Below are 21135 nucleotides of genomic sequence, written 5' to 3'. Positions count from 1 at the left end.
CATATAAAGATGCTGGATTGTGCCTTATATTTAGAGTAAATGATAAATGATATGATAATGTGGTTCAAGTCTCAACAGCATTTAAGTGTTATCTATCTCAAAAAGAAAATATAATTTGCTACAAGTACCAAAGAGTAAATGAATTAAAAGAGCTATGGATGTATGTCAGTTTTAAGATGGTTGGTTAAGTACACCTATGTTCTGCCATCTACTGAGGTGCCATTGGCCAAGTCCACCTTTCCATCCTGCAGATGAGAGGTCTTGTACCAGAATGTCTGGAGAAAGCTGTTTTGATTACTTTCTTCATTTTGCTGTTATATTAATATATGCAGGGTGATAATGCAGGGAGCTTTTTAGCAGTGTACCCTTTAGAGAATGATGTACATCATAAAGCATCACAAATTATTATCAAAGATTACTGTGTGACTGAAGTAGATTAACTTTGCAATGGTGACAAACACAGCATATCCGCAAACATATTTCTATTATGGAAAAGCAATTAAAAATTTAAAAGTATTGAAGAAGAAATCAGGAAGAGTCTGTAGGGAAAAAAATTACTGGCAGTCTGGGTGGTCCTTAATAATGGAGTGAAAGCTGTTCTGATGTAAACTTGTCTTCACTCTCTTCTCTCTTTGTCTTCGATTGCAGAACCAAACTCTCACAACTTCCTTCTCCAGATTGAGCCCCTCGGCCATCCTCATAATCTCCTGTGAAGACGGCTTGCTTTGTTCAGCAAAGTGACTTTCTAGCGCTTCTTTAGCAGCAATACTAGAAAGAAGAATATAGTAGTCGTATCGTAACCTGAGCAGTATCTCAGGAAATCACAGGCTTCTTTGAAACATTTACTTTCTATATACACGGATGGAATGTCCAATTAGGAAAGAGATACGGAAAGATTTTACACTTGGGTATGAAACTGTGGGCAGGAATTGAAGAGTTATGGTGTATCATCAAGGCCTTGTGCTTCAGAAACTTCCATCCATGATTGTGTTCAGATGGAGAGTTCTAGAAAACACAGATTTAATTTTCTCCTGGCCAAATGTATCTATGGCTTCTTCTCGTTTTACCTGTCATGAATCTTTAGTCTTTAAATGGAAGACAGCCTAACTCAAAAGTTTTTCATTCCATTCTGTAGAGCAAATAAATACCTCACTAACTCAGTGTCTGCAAACCAGCATCAGCTACTACTTAGTGCTATTTCCCTTGATCCTCTTCATGGCATCAAAGTGTAGACTGAGTTAATTTTTAAATTGTCTTTTCATATAGTGCTGGTACCTTAAAATAATGTGGCTGGCTTCAAAAAACAAGCAATCCCCATCAGTGGGTTTTAGTAGAATCACATTGATGGAGTGCACTTAGATGGTTCTGTGCAGAGTTGATCTCTGTGCTCAAGGATCATACATTTCAGCAGGCAGAATCCAAGTAGTTCTAGAATCATAGAGTTGGAAGGGGCCATACAGGCCATCTAGTCCAACCCCCTGCTCAATGCTGTTCTGTTGGGTTCAGAACAGTACTGGAGGCCCACGAGTTTTGTGAAGGATTATCCATTTATTGCTTCCCTCTATTATCTGTTTGCATGCCGCTTCCACCACATTTTTCTAGGGCCACCATTATATGAATGATTCCAACAGATGCTCATTTGAGTCCATTACAGTACATAGCCAATTAGAAAATGCCATTAATGAGTGGCAGTGAAGCTAACTTTGAGAGCAATGTTTCTTGAATCGACATTGCTCCAACTATTCATTGAGGGATTTATAATCTAATTTATATGCCTCTGTTCTCCAGAGGCTCAGGGTGGCTTATAACACAATAAAAATACAGTTGAATTTAAACATTTAGAATCCTAGGAGCATATGAGTAGACTAATGCTTTAACCCTTTTCCAAGCAAGCTCCCAAAACAGATAAAACACTTCTTGTTGGTGCTTAAAATTTGCACAAACAGCACAGCTTCCTCTTGGTTAATTCCTTGTTATTACAATGGGTTGTTGCATTATTCAGAGAGGAAAATTTAACATATTTTAAGTTGAAATTGTTCCTGAACATTTTTGTGCTTTTTTAACCCATTTAAAGTGGTATGTTCTTTTTAAAAGCACATAGAATACACAAAGATTTGTTCTTTAGAAGTAGAGTTCTGGGCCTATTATGCATACACTGCTTTCCTCCGCAGTCAATTCGCTGGCCTTTTAAAATAGTTCTTTAAAAATGTTTTTAAAACATTCCCATTTATGCATCTGCTCTGATTCTGTGCTGTTTTTTTCCTCTTTTTTTGAGCGATTATGCATGCTAAACCATTCTGACTGTAACTGTGGGAGGGGAAATTTCCTCCATTGTGCTGTAAAGTCACCTGACCACCACTCTGGCACATTCTGCTGGCGGGGCCTTATAGGAATTGTAGTTCATGAACATAGAGACTTTTTGGTGGGGAAACACAGGCTTCTGATTGCTAAAACTACCACCTTTCCTCCACTGAGGTATACTGTTCTTCATAGAAAGTGGGCAGGATGGACCACAGCAGACTGCAGGCTCCCATCTAGCATACCATCCCTTTCCCCATGAAGGTTTTTTAAAATCATTGATGAGCCCAAAACAGGAGCCTCTGCTCATAGCCTGAAGACATCGTTTTTGGCAGTATTTTTGTGAGTTTTTCGTGCTGTATAATGTGTCCTGGTAACAGTAACTAGTTTTTAGGTTTGACCTCAAGAGGGCAGTAGTGTGCTTTATGCTGGACACAGAAAGTGCATTGAATATTGAAAAAGCATTCTTCATCTGCACCTGGAAATTTTCCTTTTGGTGAAAAAGAAGTGAGCAGTACAGATGTATAGGCTCTTTTTAAAAAGGTTTAAGAGAAGAAGCATGAACGTGAATAGACATACTGAATTTAGCAATCAACCTTTTTTGCCTTTGATAGGCCAATTATGCTTCATTTTGGATAAACATAAATAAAAAAATGTTTTTCTTCTGTTTACATAAATTCTTTTGTTTACGTAAATTCTCCAGTTGTTCTTCCCAAAATATGCCTATTGAAATGAGTACTTTGTTGAAAGATCATATAGTTTAAAAAGATATTCTCTTTGCTGGATCTCTAATGCTGGGATATTCAGGGTGCATACAATTTAGGACACTAATCCAACAGATGGAAATGTACATGTTAATACACTGTTTCTAGGGCTGAAAATTCCAACCCAGCAGCAATCTTTAATACCTTATGGTGGTTCGGCGCTTTCTTTTCCGTTCATTCACACCAACCTTTTCATTGTATAAAGCTGTATAGAAAGCAATGTTGAGATAAAGTTACTTCCAAGGCCATGTGAACAGTATCATATACAATTGCTACTTGCATGTTAATAAGAGCAATATACATTTGTACTTGTATTCTGGGTTTACACTGTATATGCCAAAAAGAATGTAATCACATTCCGTGTCTGCAGTTAATGGAAATTTCAGAATACAATGCAATAAATTAAAGTACAACAGATTATTGGAATAGCACTCCACAAATGGGGAATCACATCTCTCCATCACTGAGCCTAGTGGGTCTCCAGGGCACACCTTTGAACCTGGCTACCACAGTGCCAGTACCTGGAAATGGTTCTGAACCCAGAGCCTCTCTCAATATCTTCTGAACATGTGGAGGGTCTGTAGTGGCTCCAGCCATATATATATATAAGATTTCAGATTTTTTTCCAAACCTCCATGTTTGCAGGAAAATCTGTTTAGAGTTTATGAGGCTCTGATTCACAGATTTATACATCTGCAGATAAGGGGTCACACATAGCTATTAGATATATATTCACCATAGGATCAGCTGATGCAGCATATTGGACAGAACTGTTAAAAAGAGAATCTTCCTTGTAGTTGATACCTCATACATTAAACAGAATAAACAAGGTTGGCAATGTCATCAGATCTCACCAGGGTTTTCTTTTACAAATATAGCAGCTCTTCTCAAGGTGGAATAAAGTCATTTTAGAAATGTATCTGATGGTAAATTGCAAAATACTGATAAAGCCTCAAGTTTTTTTACTGTTTTATTTGTAACACTTTGTGTTACTCCTTGATATCGTAATATAGTATTATATACTTTAAAAATAGTTATAAAACTCAAAAATAAAATTGATAACATTTCAAACTGTGATCAATAAAACAAATAGAGTCTGGCAAATTGCTAAATTTTCAGACTTGTCAGGAGAAAAGTCATTAACAAAACACATTTTTGCTTGTTTTCCGTCTAAGTTAGAAACAATATAATATTGGGAAAAGAGGGTTACATGCAGATACATATTATAATCTTTCATTAATTTATTGTGTTCAAAGTGTAAAACAAATGGTTAAAATATTATTAATTTTCCTAATGTTTATCTAACTCATTCATTTTTCATTTTGTATAAAGGTTGCTATGTTATTTTGTAATTTATCTTTCTAATAATTGTTCTATTTTGTACTTCTTTCCGTTTTTACATTTTGTATTCAAAATTCTTTAAAATTAAATGATAATTAAAAACAGCAATTTGTGAGTATACAAAATAAAGAATGTTCTTATCAGTCAGTCAGTCAGTAACCTTTTATTGGCACAAAATATGTATAAGACATATGAAAATAGGGTTTAAAATTTCAACAAAATAATAAAATAGGTCATGGGGTTACATAACCAAACAGATCTTAAAATGATTAAATAAACCAGTGGTCCCCAACCTTTTTGAGGCTGGAGACCAGCAGGGCAAGCTTGCGGCCTGGGAAGTTTTTTACTGCGGGGGGGGCGGGGAGAGGGAGCTGCGGCCCGGCGCCATGGCCTGCGGGTTGGGGACCACTGAAATAAACTATAAAAGATAAAATACTAGGCACCATATTATAAAAGCATCTTAGTAAAACTTTGGCAACTAAAATGGTTACCTTTGGGTCTTTGTCAGAGAGCAGAAATTGCAAGGTCATAGATTTACTTACAGAAGGCTTGTTTCCCAGCAAAGCAACAAAGCTGTCATCCCGGCACTGCTCATATAAGGGGCAATCTAACAAAATGTGTGAGACAGAGTCAGGGCAGCCAGAACCACACGGACAGAGTCTTGCATGGTATGGGATACGGTGGAATCTTCCCTCTAAGACCTTTGAGGGGAAAGCATTCATTCGTGCCAGGAGAAAAGCTCTTCTCAGGGGTGGGACATCAAGAAGATGCAAATATGTAGGCATAATATTTTTATGCATAGTGATGCCAAAGAATGCTGATAAGCAAACTCGAGGCTGGGTAGGTATGAGTTCCTGCTGCTCATGGTCTAGTATTCTCTGTTTAATAATCCGGAAGATACATTTTTCTTCCAGAGGTAGTAGGGAGTTCAGATCGATGCCAATGGAGACTAATTTTTGTTCAATAGCCTGGAGCCATCGAAATTTAAGAGGGTCACTTTTCAGACAAGTTAAAAGGCTGCCAGTTTCTATTCTAAAAAATAGTCTGACCCCAAATTTAAAAGTAGCTATCCAGGCCCTTGTCTCTACCCTAATTTGGCCAAATTCTGCGCAAATGGCATGGTAGGAGACACAATTGGGAACCCCTGCAATTTGCCTATAGAAAGCAGATTGAACACCCTCAATAGATTTATTAAAGGCAGGAACCCATAAGGGGCATCCAAACAGGAGCTGGGACATCACTTTGGCATTAAAATTTTTAATTGCTGCAGGAATAAATTGCTTACCTTTCGCAGAGAAAAAGAACTGTTTTATCAAGCAAGATGAGGATTTGACCAGATTGATAGCTCGTTGGCAGTAGGAGTGCCAGTTCTGGTTATATTGGAAGGTAACACCTAGATACTTAAATGTTTTGACTTGTTCTATTGAAGTGCCTCCAATAGACCAAGTCATTGCATGCCAGCTCTTAGAGAAAACCAAAACTTTTTGTTTTAACTTTTTGTTTTAAATTAACTAACTAATTAAGTTAGTTAATTACTAACTTATTATCTTGGCAATATTGGTAAAAGGTGGATAAGTATCATTGTAAGCCAACCCTTGTATATGAGAGTATTGTAGTATCGTCGGCATACAACAAAAAAGGAATATGCTGGGAACCAAGTTTTGGGGGATGACCATTAATAGGTTCCAGTTTTTGCGCTAAATCATTAATGAATAAATTATGCATAGTAGCAGGTTTGCAGAAAAAATCAGGATAACTGCACAGGCTCACACATCAACTTGCCAGGATTGAGGAGGGAAGATGGAGACAGATGATCCTGTGATGCAGACCACCCCTGCCTGTCATTTCAAATCCTGCTGGTTAATGAGGAGGTGGAGTGTAAAGTATCCCCAATGAAGTGGTATTCCTGCAGACTAGAGGGGAGGAACACAGACTTCTGCCTTGACCCCCTAACTTCTTGCAGGTGAGCAACAGAGCCCAAAAGCGGCCACCAGTCCCTTCCACACCCACCCACAAGTAGTGAGGAGAATTATAGGCAGGTGGATTGACAGACAGCCTTCCTAGAGGTATGCAGGTAGCTGGCAAGGATTAGGCCTGCCACCCCAATTATTGCTGAAGTGGCAGTGCTTGAGGCAAGTAGTCAGCTGAGAAGGGGGAGCTTCTGCTCCCCAGTGCCCCACCCTCACCAAAACCACAGCTGAAGTGGCAATGCAATGCTGGAGGAAGGAAAGTGAGCAAGGAGGTCCTATTTGCCTCCTTTGGTCCTATTTGGACCAAAGGAAGCCAAGAAGCAGGCAGGTGGGATAGTAGAAATTCTCCCCTCACATGACCCTTGGTGGGTGAGAGGAGGGGCAGAGCAGTAGGGTGCTGGCTGGTAAGGTTGTGGAATATCTTCACGCCCTCATATCTAACTGAGTGGCTGTTATGACAGGCTACACTTTGAAAAGGCTTAAAAGTCCTGCACAAATAGCTGAATGGCTGTGAAGGGTTAATTCACAAAAACAGAGAGCCTTGAGTGACAGGCTGCTCCAAGCAATCTGATTGATTAACATTAGCTGAGCAGAGAGAAGGAAACTTTAGAACTGAACCTGAGGAGGAGAATTCATTCAGAATTCAGCCCTGACTAACAGTGGATTTAATATAGACAGGTGAATTGGGGAAAGTTGGCAAGGATGAGTGGATGGTTATATGGGCCAAGAAAAGAGGTTAGGTCTTCTAGAGAGAGAAGGACATTCCCTACCCAGTCAAACAGGGAGGTAGCTCTGAAGAGTACAGAGATCCCTGGTCTGCCTTTAGAGACCTTGAGAGTCAGTTAGAAACTTAAAACAAGAACTGGGGTTTCAGGAGAAAGGCTTGAGTACTGGAAAGATTATGCCAGGTTTCTGGAAACTGAAAGTGATTATTCAGAGAAAGTATACTGAGGTGTTTTTTTTTTTTTTGGGGGGGGGGGGGCTCTAGAACAGAAACCTCTCGTTAAGATTTAAGTCATTGTGAAAGGTTTAAGAAACTCTCATTAGCCTGAAATTTAAGAAAGTCTATGCATGTAATGATTTTACCTCAAATTGAAACATTTTATCCCTGGTCTCAGCTGATCTTTCCCCTCTGTGTTGAATAAAATATTTTGTTAATTGGGAATATAAAATCGTCTAGAGTGCCATTTAATTCATCTCAGTTAAAGGGGGTTCCCATTCCTCTCCTCAGGTTTCTAGGCTGAGCAAATGGGCGGGCCAGCCAGAATTCTCCAGGAAAGAAGAAAATACAACTAGAGTGTCTCAATCACAAAAATGAAAGAGAAATGGAGGGAAAAATCTTGCCTCTGAGAGTTAAGTAGCTACATCTGTGGATGTTTAAATCTGGATATTGGAGATATGAATAGACACATTCAAATCCCCGTTCTGCCACGGCTGACCCTAGGCTATCCCACACCTTTTTAGCCTAACCTGTCTCACAGGGTTCTTGCAAAGATAAAATGCAGGTGTGGAGGAGGTGCCACTGCAATAAGTAAAGCACCGGTAATGGGATGATGGATGTCACAACAAGACAGCAGCCAGACTGAAGCTGTGGTAGCATTACATAGTCCTAAAGAACCCCTGTAGAAGCACCATTACATCTGAAATCATACCTCTGTTAAAATATGACCTTTTACATACAGGCAAGGCATGGGATTTCTGTACTGTAAGCATTTTGTCCATCAAGAGTTGACTTTGCAAGGAGAGATGTCGCAGGCAGACATTTCAGATGCTCATTTACTTGTCATGAGTCCTTACTGCCCCATGGTGATCTATACACATGTTAACTAGAAATTTCCTATAAAAGACTGACTGGGATTTTGCTGTACCTCCTACTTGTTCTGCTTCCTCCAGCCACTTGGTCAAAATCGATTTTAGTTTGCAAGCATTCTTGAAGCTTAGCTGCAGGTTTTCAAAGCGGCAAATAGTTGTTTGACTGAATTCAGAACCATGCACAGCTGCCAGAGCTTCTCCAACATTTGTTTGTGTATAACCTGCCAAAAGAAGACAAAACTAAAAGCTTAAGCAAAGGAAGTGATGGTCTTGTTTATGTCTAAGACACATTTCTCCTGGTTTTTGCTCAAATAAATGATTTTGAAGTTCTTCTGATCACTTTTCATTCCATATTCCTAATCTGTTTTTAAACTACCAGTAGCTAAATGCACAGATGAAAATGATTTATATTCTTACTTCCTGAAAATGTTTCTTGTTTTAATTTTGTGAATATGATCATTTTGGACCACTACACCTATTTTTACATACAAATAACATGATTCATGTTTAGTAAACTATAATTTATTATTCTGTGAACAGGAGCTGCTTCCACACCAGGGAGTCCTTCTGTGGTGGTCAGATTGTGAATGTGTTCCAGTGTTAAATTGCCTTTGCAATGGGGATTCTAAGTATCAGAGGATAATCCATTTTCTTTCCCATGGTTAGCTATGATTTGCATTAAGGTCACCACACCAGCTGTTTCTGATCTTAACCATCAGGATTTTCTTACCAAACCTGGGTAAACTTCATTCCTCCTGTTCTCTCCTCTTACTCTTCTTCCATGTGATAATCTAATGAAAGATTTCCACATTTGTGCCAAATCACAGTGTTGTGTTATTTCTGACCCACCAAGTAAGGTTTGTTCTTTTATCAACCAGTTTCCATAGAGGAAAGCCAGAGGGTAGTTTGTGTCTGAGAGTCACTCCTCTCCATGATGAACTTATGCACATAGAATGACATATCAGTATAAAAAGTTGTCATATAACTAAATCATGCCATTAGTACATCTAGCACAATTTGGTAGTGGTCTCAGGTCTCAACTGATATTCCTTGAGATCTTCTAACTAATGATTCCAAGGTTTGAATCAAGGACTACCTGAATGCAAAGCATGTGTTTTGCCAGTGAAGAATGTTTTCTCCTTGCCGATGTGCCACTAAGCTTGTAACATCTGAACATCCTGAATCTGGGAACATTCAGGAATAGAGTCAGAGATTGTTAGACTTCTGTTTTAATCTGAACCAAAAGGCTTAAGATGACCTTTTAAAGCAGTGGTCCCCAACCTGCGGGCTGCGGCCCGGTGCCGGGCCGCGGCTCCCTCTCCCCATCCCCCCCCCACAGTAAAAAACTTCCCAGGCCGCAAGCTTGCGGCCCGGGAAGCTTCTTACTGCGGGAGGGCGGGGAGAGGGAATCAGGGATGGGCCGCGCCCACGCATTGCGCATGCGCATGGTGCATTCATGCATGCGCAATGCACGGGTGCGGCCCGATGCGCGGGTGCGGCCCGGTGCGCGGGCATGGCCCGCGGGCGTGGCCCGGTGCCCTGCCAGTCCCCAGCCTCAGAAAGGTTGGGGACCACTGTTTTAAAGCATGTTTTTTTGTCATAGGTTCATTTTGGCTTGACTATATCATTTTATCATTAAATTGTAACAGATACTTTTCTGAAGTTCAGTTAGAAGACTGATTGAATAATGCCTATTAATATTTTTACTCCATTGACTCAAATAGAATATGAGACATGTATAGTAACATAAGTAAAAGACAAAGTTGTAAAAATATATATCTCTTTGAAAGATGATTCACATACCAAGCTTAATTCTTCTTAGCTTGAACTCATTGGCAAATTTTTCCAGTTCTCTGATTTCAGGAGAATCCATGTCTATTGGTTCTTCAAGTGACTTGTTTTTCTTGCGGAATTCCTGCTTAAAATCAGCAGTGGAAGGGTCATCTCCAAGGATAGATGGATGCATGGGAGTAAAGCTGTGGCCTAGAGCACATGAACTGGCACTTAGAGTATGGTCAGGGAATTTATAAAGACAAGGGGTAAGGCCACCTGCGAGAAACCAAAAGAAAAAAAGAAAAAAAAGAAAAGAAAAAAGATGGGGGAACCAAATGCTATAGTGTCAAGCCATAGACAGTGGACTGTTCTTTCCTACACACATTAAAATTTAGAGCTTATGGTTTATAACATGCCATATAGAGACCTACCATTGAGTAGGGCCACAACTTAGTGACAGAGCACACACCTTGCATGTAGAAGATCCCAGGCCAGTCCTTGATATGTCTGGTTAAAAATACCTGCAGGCTTTGCTGCCAGCCAAAGCAGACAGCACTGACCTCAATAGGTCAATGGTCTGAATAAATGTAAGGCAGTCTCATGTGTCTAGACTGACTTTCATGTGTTTAGGCTGACCTGTGTTAAAGAGGATAGAGGTTTTATCACTACTGGCAAGTACTCTGCATAGTACAGATTCATGAATGAAATCTGGAAATTTGCTCTGTTCAAAATGAAACCCGACATCCCCTTGTTTTTATCAAAATCAGTGTTTGGATTTTATATGGATCATTTTGGTGGAACTTGTGAGTCACAGCCACTCTCTCATGGAAAATTGCAGGTGATATATTTAGATCATGAAAGAAATGGAAACAAGTTAAATGCTTTAATTATTCAGATTAGTGTTTGTTTTCCTATTTGTTTTTTTTATGTGTTAATTTTACATTATTTTATATATATGGATTTTACAGTTTTAACTTTATGTAAGCTATGTCTTGGATTCCATGTTGTACACTGCTCTGAGATGGCAGGATAAAAGTTGAAGCATAAATACAAAAATTAATTTAAAAAATGAGTAAATAAAGTCAGTCAGACTAGAAATATGCTAATTTCAGCTCCATGGGAAGGAATTCAGATTTCATGAAGTCCTCCTGATCTTAAAGCCTTGGAACACTTGCTGGCTTATGAAAATATCAGGGGTTAAATAATACTTCACATAACTGCAGTTGATCAGATTCTTTTATCTTTCATTATTTATCGTTTCTCTGTACATAAAACAGATTATTGCCTCCATGGTGGTGAGAATGGAACAGCGTAAGAAGAGACCAAAAACAGGGTGAATATTGAGGGTCCAGCCTCCACTTTATTGTAATCTCAGTATGAACTGAAATTAAACTGATTGTTCAAGACCAATAGGCAAATTTTATTGCAGGATAATAATCAGTGTATTGTTATGGCTTTGCTGTGTTTGATGTTTTATTTCTTTGTTTTCCTTGAGGAGTTGTTTTAAAATGGATTGGCCATTTGAATTTTATTATTGGAGGTCTAAGTCTGTTGTATGAGCTATTACTGCTGCTAGTTACTTTAACAGCTATTTTGATTTTGCAGTTTATTAACTTTAATATGACCATAAGCCATCTCAGCTTTTTTCTGAAAAGGCAGCAGGAAAAGCACCCTAAATAAAACACACAGACACAGAGACATATATTTAAAAAGCAGCATTCTATGGTCTCCAGGGAAAAGCTAAGCAAGTCCAATTAATTACTTAATTACTTTTAAGTCCTTTTGTGACTTCATTATATTTAATTGATCCAATTTAATTTAAATTGATTATCCAAGACCAATAAGCAATTATCCAAGACCAATAGGCAAATGTTATCGCAGTATAATGTTCAGTTCACTCTATTGAACTCAAAAGTGTTTAGAAGAGTTGGGATTATGCCAAGGGTAAGATGGATGTGATCAAGCCAGTTCACTAGCACAAACTGTCCACGTGAGTATTCTCTCCATGTGGGCAGTGTAATACTAGTAAAACAAAGCAAATGTATGAACATAATCCTTCGGCAAACAGCAAGAATTACAGTTTTCAATTCATAAATTAGAAAAATAACTTTCACACAGGCAGAGGCATTCCTAATCTATTTGGTGCCCCAGGCAGATAATTTTTTAAGACCCCTCATTGTATTGTTTTCTATTAAGTAACAGCTGACTTATGGTGACCCTGGGGTTTTTGAAGCAAGAAGTATTCAGAGATGGTTTGCTATTGCCAAGCCCTGCTTAGCTTCTGAGACCTGATGTGGTTTCTCTATATGGTTTCTCTATATGATATAGACCCCTCCTCTATATGATATTATTATTTTCAGTAATAATTGTGAAATAATTATTACTGAAAATAATAAATAATGGCCAGAAAATAGATTAGGTGGATAGCTTTTTGGTTTGAAGTGGCAGAACAAAGTTTGGTCTTAAAGGTGTTTCTGGACCCAAACATCTTTTATTTATTTTATTACAAAATATTGGGCACAAGCTTCACTAAACTTAATGTTAAGAAACACCCCCCCACACACACACACAGTTGTCCCATTGTTTCCAAAAGACTAAGTCAAACCAGAGAATCTCTGACTACAAATTGAAGGGCTTTAGAAGGGTGGTTTGCAAGCCTAGCAGAACCAATACAATGCAGAACCAATGCAAGACCAGTTGATATCAAGCACATACACACAGTGCACGCAAGGTTGTGTGTGTAGAAGCCCAGCAGAACCACTCCAATTTACAGTGCCCAACAAACTCAGTACCACATCCCCACCCTTGGTAAGCCATTGCTTCCAATTTTGCTTCTTCCAGTATCCAAGTGACCATGGAAGTTGACTGTTCATGTGAGCAGTTATTTACAGAAGAAGAAGAGATGTTTTTTTTAATATATACCAGTGTGCTGTAATGGTTAATGCTTCTAATCTGGTGAGCTGGCTTTGATTCTTGCTCTTCCACATGCAACCAGCTGAGTGACCTTGGGCTCAACACAGCCCTGATAATGCTATTCTGACTGAGCAGTCCTGTCAGAGCTCTCTCAGCATCATCTACTTCACAGAGTGTCTGTTGTTGCCACTGTATCTGAGAAAGTGTGCCTACACATGAAAGCTCATACTGTGAATAAAAAGTTGTTAGTCTTAAAGGTGCCACTGGACTCTAAATTTGATCTGTTTTGGGGAAAGAAAGGGAAGGGAAGTAAGCCACTTTGAGACTCCTATATAAAAAAACACCCTTCTTCACTCTGCCCAAGGGAGTGTCACTTCACTGCCCAAGGGAGTCTCAAAGCAGCTTACAATCACCTTCCCTTTCTCTCCCCACAACAGACACCCTGTGAGGTGGGTGAGGCTAAGAGAGCTCTGCGAGGGACTGCTCTGTGAGAACAGCCGCTATCAGTGCTGCAGTGAGTCCAAGATCACTCAGCTGGCTTCATTTGGAGGAGCAGAGAATCAAACCAAGGTCGCCAGAATAGAAGCCGCCACTCTTATCCACTATACCATGCTGGCAACTACACCTATTGAACTAACATATAGATCCTCAGTTCTACTAAAATCAACATGGATGGGGGTCATTAATTTCAACAAAACCTTCTGTTAGTGCACATCTTGTCCTTTCCTTTCTACCTTTGGTTTACTTAGTAAATCCTTCAGAATACAAGAGAGACAAGCCAAAAACATAGTGGTACAGTATGGCCCAGTGGTATGCCCAGGTTTAAATCTCTAGCGTCTCTGGTTAAAAGAATTAGGTAGGGATGTGAAAGATCTCTGTGCCTGAGACTCTGGAGACCCATTGCCTGAATGAGGGATACTGACACTTCATGTATGCCTTGGGGAATCTATCTGGGTAGAAAGGCATCATAAAAATGTTTTTTAAAAAAACTTAAGGTTTTCACCTCCTCTGTCCTTAGTTTGGTTTTACTGGAAACTTTATGAATTTGAAAGGCTTATATTTTATAGAAGATTTTTCAAGTTTTTAAAAACCAATAGTCACAAATGTTTATATATCAATTTATTGGCATTTTTCTGTGCTGGCTTCTAATAAAGAACTCTCTGAGCTTTCTCATTACCTTGTTGTGTTGTGCAGATAATAAAGGACCCCCAAGCTGAATGCAAAATATAGGGCAACAGGTATACCTGTTCAGCACATGAAGTATTCTCACAGACTATTAGAAATGTAACATTTCATCAATCCATGATCAAACAGGAGCAACCACACAAAAAGGGATGGACTTGCCTTGTAAGCTGCCAACTCCATTCATAACATTGGGATGAGGCATGGTGCAGGTCTGCAAAATGCGACTTTGAGAGAGACTAGCTGCTAACATATCAGAAGCTGCAGGCTTGATGCCTGTTGACAGAAACAAACAAACCCACAAGAAGAGTCTGAAAGATAAAGTCATATGAATGACGCTGGCTGAGTTCCCCATATGATGTCTAGAGCCTCTCTCTCATGTCTGGTTGGCATCTGCTGTTTTCTCAGGCAACCCTGTACCTTGACCAGGAAGCCTTTCCTGATAGCTAGTTAATATAGTCGTAGCCATATTAACAGAGCCTCTTGTGGCGCAGAGTGGTAAGGCAGCTGTCTGAAAGCTTTGCCCATGAGGCTGGGAGTTCAATCCCAGCAGCTGGCTCAAGGTTGACTCAGCCTTCTATCCTTCCGAGGTCGGTAAAATGAGTACCCAGCTTGCTGGGGGGTAAACGGTCATGACTGGGGAAGGCACTGGCAAACCACCCCGTATTAAGTCTGCCATGAAAACGCTGGAGGGCGTCACCCCAAGGGTCAGACATGACTCGGTGCTTGCACAGGGGATACCTTTACCTTTAGCCATATTAACATATCTGGCAAACCATTGGCCTTCTGTCACATCTACAAACAAGCTTGGTCATAGTAAAGAAGAATAATACCAACTAATATGGGTCATAGATGTTCCAAGAAAGTTCACAATAGATTCAGGGACTGATGTCAGCTACAGCTGAAATTAAATATGTGGTCTATAGTCTTTTGTTTTCAGATTGAGAGAAAAAGTGTATAGATCCATTTCGTTAAAAAATTAAGTTTAAGAAAGGATTTCTTACCTGCCATCACCCCATATGTTGCCTGCTGGCTTCCATAATGACAAGAAGGGACAGAGTAATGCAGACCTGATAGAGTAGCTCCCAAAGTTGCCATGGCAAAGCATATGTGGGAACATTTAAGAGTTGGGATCAAAAACAAAACAGATGAGACTGGTAAGAAATTTCAAGATACATCCGTTCAGTCAGAAGGCAGGGTATTATCATGTCATTTTGGAGCTGTCTGAGTCAACCCACCAAAATGGCAATTCTCACAGCCATGTTTAATGGTGAAGCAGCAATCCAAATATACAGCTATACAACTGATTTTAAATCAGATCAGATTTACCGATCAAGACAAAAGAAATCTGCTGCTGAGAAGAAGCACAAAAGGTCTGATTTGGATGCACAGTGAAGAAACAGAATAACGCTTTTATAAATGTTGAATTCTGAATGTATCCATTCATCCCCCCATTCTGACATATCATTAAGTAAGATGGCTTTCCATGATAAAGTACATAATGTAGACTATAATGGATCATGCAAACAGGGTTTTTTTTTAAGTTTATGCTTGTTCAGCTGGGATCTTGCATGTATAAATGCTAAGGATTGCAGTTCTAAATCCCTTCTCTCTTTCATGCCTAATATATTGGCCATTTCTGCACAAGGAATTTGTCCCTGTACAGCCTCTCATTGCTCATGGGTTTTAGTGCTGCTTCCATATGACATCGGCAACAACCCACATAGAATCATAGAATCATAGAATCATAGAATCATAGAGTTGGAAGGGGCCATACAGGCCATCTAATCCAACCCCCTGCTCAACGCAGGATTAGCCCTAAGCATCCTAAAGCATCCAAGAAAAGTGTGTATCCAACCTTTGCTTGAAGACTGCCAGTGAGGGGGAGCTCACCACCTCCTTAGGCAGCCTATTCCACTGCTGAACTACTCTGACTGTGAAAAACTTTTTCCTGATATCTAGCCTATATCGTTGTACTTGAAGTTTAAACCCATTACTGCGTGTCCTTTCCTCTGCAGCCAACAGAAACAGCATCCTGCCCTCCTCCAAGTGACAACCTTTCAAATACTTAAAGAGGGCTATCATGTCCCCTCTCAACCTCCTTTTCTCCAAGCTGAACATTCCCGAGTCCCTCAACCTATCTTCATAGGGCTTGGTCCCTTGTGCAGGAGTTATGTGCAGGAGTTGACAGAAATCTTCATCTGGTTTGCTCCGAAATGAGAGAAAATACAAAAAAACGATTTCCATTTCTTGTTGGGCTGTAAATCGGGGCACAAACGGGCAAGGCCGTCTGAAGGAAGAAATGCATGACAGTCTTGGTAGAGTTTTGCCCACCCTCACGACCACCCTGCCCTCTCCATTTCCAGATCGATTTGTTTTACAAATGGCACAGTATGCATTGCTACGGGGGCCACAAAGTGACAGGCCCTCAGTACAAATAAAATGTTTTCTTCAGTGTGCATAGTAATATTGGGATCAGGTAATTAAAACACATTCCGATTTCTGTTTTCTGGTGGTGGCGTATGAATGGGAAAATAAGGGGGGCATATGATTAAGCAGTCATCTCCCTGTTAGCTTGCCATCCATGCTTTGGTTTTAAATCTTTATTGTGAACACACAATCATCGGGGTCCAGTTACTATGGCCAGCCTATCACAAATCTATCCAATCATAAAGAGAGACCAATTATACAAAGTATCCCAAAAAGGAATCTAAGGAAATGTTTTATTGTTGTGTGATCCTGTAGCAATGTGGAAGTGTATTTTTTTAACTAAAATAATTTTGTGACTTGGGGGCATAGAAGTTTGACTCCCCAAAAAAACTACTGTTTTTTAAAAAACCATTTTACTGTTGTGGCATTTCCCCATAACAATGTAGAAGTGTATTTTTTAATAAAATGCTTTTGGGACTTGGGGGGGGGGGAGATGGAAGGGATTGGTGGCTTGCGTTCATTGACAACCCAAGGAGTGGGGGAAGAAGTGCAGGTTGTCCACACTTTAGGCTTCTTCCACCACCTTGTCAGGAAGGGAAAAGCCATGATGAGGTGGTGGGATAACTTGGGAGAGGTATCCTACCAGGAAGCGTGCAAATGCATGGTTTCCTATCGCACATTTGCAAGAAGGAGGTGGCACATGTTTTATACCTCCATGCGGAAATGGTCTTATTTTGGAAATTTGTACATGACACCTCCAGACCTACTCCAGGAAGCTAACTTCAAAAACACTGATAAAACAAAGACAATAAAACATGTCTGCAAAACAGATTATGCAATAAAACCAATCAAGGAAGTAGAACACAATAATAAAAAATAAGAAATCGTGCCAATAAAAACAAGTCAATTTAAAAATGCCTACTCGTAGCTGCATCCCAGTTTAGTTAGCCAGAGATACCAACTTTGTTGCATGTATCATTTTTATTTTGACCTAGAGTTATTTAAAGCTTACCTGCAAATCCTAAGGGAAACATGTTCAAATCACAGCACAATCAATGTGTGGGAAACTTCAAAAGTCAGAACTACAAAACAATTCTGGGATCCCAGGTATGAATACATGTTAAATTAGCAAACCGCTAAGGCTTTATAGTACTAGTAAAATAAATGAGGAAAAATATTTGATGCAAAGAAATAGCAGCTTGCATCCTCCAGAACGTTCTGGTGGACAGAAGGATTTCTGCCTGTTCCCTCCTACTGCAGCCCAAAATGCCCCTAGGACAATGCACTCTGGGAGACAGGGAATTTTCAGGAGCAACATGGACCATTTGGGCCTGCAGGAAAGGGGAGATGTGAAGGCTATTATCCACAGTTCAAATCTTTCCATCCATGGAAACAAACTCCAGTTTTTCATTATTTCAGTCTTGTTTTAAATAATTAAAATAGATACAAACCCTGGAAGTTTCTATTTCACATCTAATTAATAACTCAGCATTTATTGCTTCAATTCTCCAGAGTTCATAAACTGGCGTCTACCATACTGCTAAAAGGTTAATAGTTTCAGAAGCAGAGTTCAATATAAAATAAAAGCTTTTTTTTGCCATCTACCTTATCACCTGACGCTGAGATTGAAACAACAAATATATACTCATACAAAACTTTACCGTATCTGTAAAAGAGAGCTGCAGTTCTTTGTCACTGATTTTCATGTATTCCTAATGTGATCATTTAAGAAAAATAGAAGGCAGTAAAACCCCACAGGATCCTACAGTATTTCTGCTGGTGAATGGCATATTGCCAAGAGAGAAGGGGGCAGTTTTCACCATTTCTTTCCTACTGCAGACCTCCATATCAGTTTGGTATAGTGGTTAGGAGCGTTGTCGTCTAATTTAGTGAGCTGGGTTTGATTCCCTGCTCCTCCTCCATATGCAGCCAGTTGGATGACCTTCGGCTTGCCACAGCACTGATAAAGCTGTTCTGACCAAGTAGTAATATCAGGGCTCTCTCAGCCTAATCTACCTCACGGGGTGTCTGTTGTGGGGAGAGGACAGGGAAGGTGTTTGTAAGCCACTTTGAGACTCCTCCTGGTAGTGAAAAGTGGCATATAAGAACAAAGTCTTCTTCTTCATGCTCAATGTTATTACTCAGGGCCTGCAGAGTCCTTAGTATTTTGTGGGAGGAAAAAGGCTACAGTGGGAAGGGTCAGCTTCTCAAACAGACCATAGATCCTACCATAGTAAAATTTTCTGTCAGTGAGAAGTTATTTGGTCATGTCTTTTCACAGATTACTCACAGAGATCCAAATTCTGCAGTGCTTCAAATAAAAACTGCTAAGATAGTGCCCAGCCTAAGTAATTGACATGAGTTTTGTTGTCCCTTGACTTTGATGGGAAAAAACCTTTGTTAGTCAACCACCCCACCTTATTTTGAAAACTTATTCTATTAGATCTAGTTCATTAGTTTATAGTTAGGCCATCTTGAAGAAGTGTGATCTACCTTTGAAAAGAAGACTGTGAAAACAGGACACCTTATTATCATGAAGGGTGTTTTTTTTTTAAGTAGAACAACTAAAGCAAGGAGGCAAGGGGCATGACAAACATTTTCTTTGTTAGTTAATTGATTCAAAATAAAGGGAGGCATAGGAACTTTGTTAGGATTTGTGACCTTCTGGTCCCTCATATCAATGTACATAAAAGTATCTGTTAGCTGGTTACATATCTGATTATATTGTCTTCTGTTCCTAAAAAGAACACCACCATAAATATATCTGACTTAGACATGTTTGAGGCAAAACCTTTTTCCATTGGAGAGCAATGAGTTAGCAGACAATGAAGCTCTATTTATAATTTTTCCCCTTAATCTTAATGTTTCCATTTTAGATCCTTATCATAAACTCCTTTGCTTTGAAGTAGATTTCAGTGGAACTATATCTGTGGGCACAGAAACACAATCCAAATGTTACAAAACTATACTTCACATTTCTTATTGTAGCTATGTAATGCAAAGTAATAATATGGTCTACACATGGATTGCCTCTGGAGTTAGCTGGAGAAAATGATACAATCAAGGCTGCCATTTTTTAAAAGTAAAATACAGACTAGACATCTTCCAGGAAAAAAATTAATTTGGCATGTTTGATTATCTCTTTCCCAAATTCTAATGGTTATACGTCCTGAGGATTTTACACATATATCATTCTGTAGTTATTCATACTTTCCATTTTGTCTCAGACTCAAGTACCGGATCCAGATTGTTCCTTTAACTCATACTCACAAAAATGCTACTTAATGTTAACTTTTTTGTGCCATGTTAAATATGCCTTTGCTGGTATGCCTTTGCCTTCTGCTTCACCCTTTTTCTTTTTTCTTTGTATTGAACATCCAGATTACAACTTGCATACCATATTGGGATAGTTTATTTTGTAATAAGAAAAAGACAGCAACCTGCTGCTGTTTTGGGAATTATTAATGAAGCAGCACAGCATAGAAACTTGCTAACAATTTTTTTTAAATTAGTTTTGTTGCCCCTAATAAACATCTTCCTTTTTTGAAATTTCAGCACTTGTTGCTTTCAGCCTGTATCAAAGTCTTTGACATAAATGAAGATCATATTATATTCCCTTTGCCATGACTTGCTTTTGTTTGAATGCAGAGACACTGATGAAGTTGTATATTAGTTAATCACAAAGGATATTTCATGGCACTTAAAACAATTTGATGATTTTGGTCAACCACAATTAAAACAAAACAACTAATCACCAAATTCAAAGGCAATTGATTTATGAGGACATTTGTTCAGGCTTGGAGTCCAGTGCCATTTGGCATATGTTTATGCTCTTGAAGTCTCTACTACAACATAAAAATTGCTTTCCTAGCATTTCCCCACATAAATAATAAGAAAAGAAACCAATTTTGTACTGGTGAAAATTATTTTTAAGTGGGCCCATTAGCTTTAATCATTCAAAAATTTCAGCATGTAATAAAATTGATTGTGCCAAGGAATCAATCGATAGTAAAAGTTTTAACAGGAAGTATATGTGGCAATGAAAACTCTAAAACATTTGCATTGTAAAGATAATTACAAACCTAGCCTTGTCATTTTGAGTTTCTCCTGGAACCTTTCAGTTATATAATTATGATAATCTTGCATTCACATTGACTGCAGTATCCTAAAGGGCACTTTTTAAAGGCTCCCCACCCCCCATTTTTTCTTAAAACACTTGCTTAGCATGTGAAAAATGCTGAGGTAATGAAATAGAACAGAGACAAGAATAGAATTGTTATTATAATAAAAATGTACCTGTAGATACCACATTAGTGGCATGATTGGAGACAGGCAAACACTCTGCAGCACTATGGTGCATTATCAGAGGCAGAGTGGGAGACGACTCAGCATTCAAAGGGATGAAAGTGTCGGCAGAAGGAAAGGCTTGACAACTCATTCCCACCAAAAAGGGAGAAATCAAGAGATGCCTCGCCTCGCTTTTCTTCCCAGCTTGCCCTGTGCAGTTCAGTGAAGTTTCACTTCAATTGCAACTCTTTCACTTGCATATATACATGACCCAAACTACGATGCACAGGGTGGTCGTGTGCAGGTATTTATACCATGCGGGAATCTTTTGATCCATTTTAATGAGCTTTGCTCAGCTGTATGGC

The 21135-nt window shown here is 39.2% G+C and overlaps 2 protein-coding genes across 5 annotated transcripts in view; one reads left to right on the top strand and one right to left on the bottom strand.

The window, feature by feature from the left end:
• CHMP2B (charged multivesicular body protein 2B) overlaps positions 1 to 4550 on the top strand; it is a 31365-nt gene extending 26815 nt beyond the window's left edge. The window contains exon 7 of the transcript XR_013231869.1: positions 649 to 4550. The gene's annotated coding sequence lies outside the window, so the exon portion shown is untranslated. The remainder of the gene's footprint in view (positions 1 to 648) is intronic.
• On the bottom strand, positions 555 to 20924 carry POU1F1 (POU class 1 homeobox 1). Of its 4 annotated transcripts, none has more exons than XM_077342345.1 (7): positions 20780 to 20924; positions 15058 to 15207; positions 14216 to 14329; positions 9989 to 10234; positions 8242 to 8406; positions 3207 to 3267; positions 555 to 768 (listed from the first exon to the last, which is right to left on the bottom strand). In XM_077342345.1, exons 1-7 carry the CDS (start codon positions 20919 to 20921, stop codon positions 555 to 557), a joined length of 1092 nt encoding a protein of 363 aa, XP_077198460.1. In that variant the 5' UTR covers positions 20922 to 20924. The 4 variants fall into 4 exon arrangements, with proteins under 4 accessions (XP_077198460.1, XP_077198461.1, XP_077198463.1 ...); XM_077342346.1 differs by having other exon boundaries at positions 15058 to 15123; XM_077342348.1 differs by lacking the exon at positions 14216 to 14329.
• Between the last annotated feature and the right edge of the window lie 211 nt (positions 20925 to 21135).

This window comes from Paroedura picta, chromosome 6 (genome assembly GCF_049243985.1).
Source record: "Paroedura picta isolate Pp20150507F chromosome 6, Ppicta_v3.0, whole genome shotgun sequence".
Taxonomy (NCBI): Eukaryota; Metazoa; Chordata; class Lepidosauria; order Squamata; family Gekkonidae; genus Paroedura; species Paroedura picta.
The sequence above is the reverse complement of the archived record's forward strand: the minus strand, read 5'-3'. Positions and strand labels throughout refer to the sequence as shown.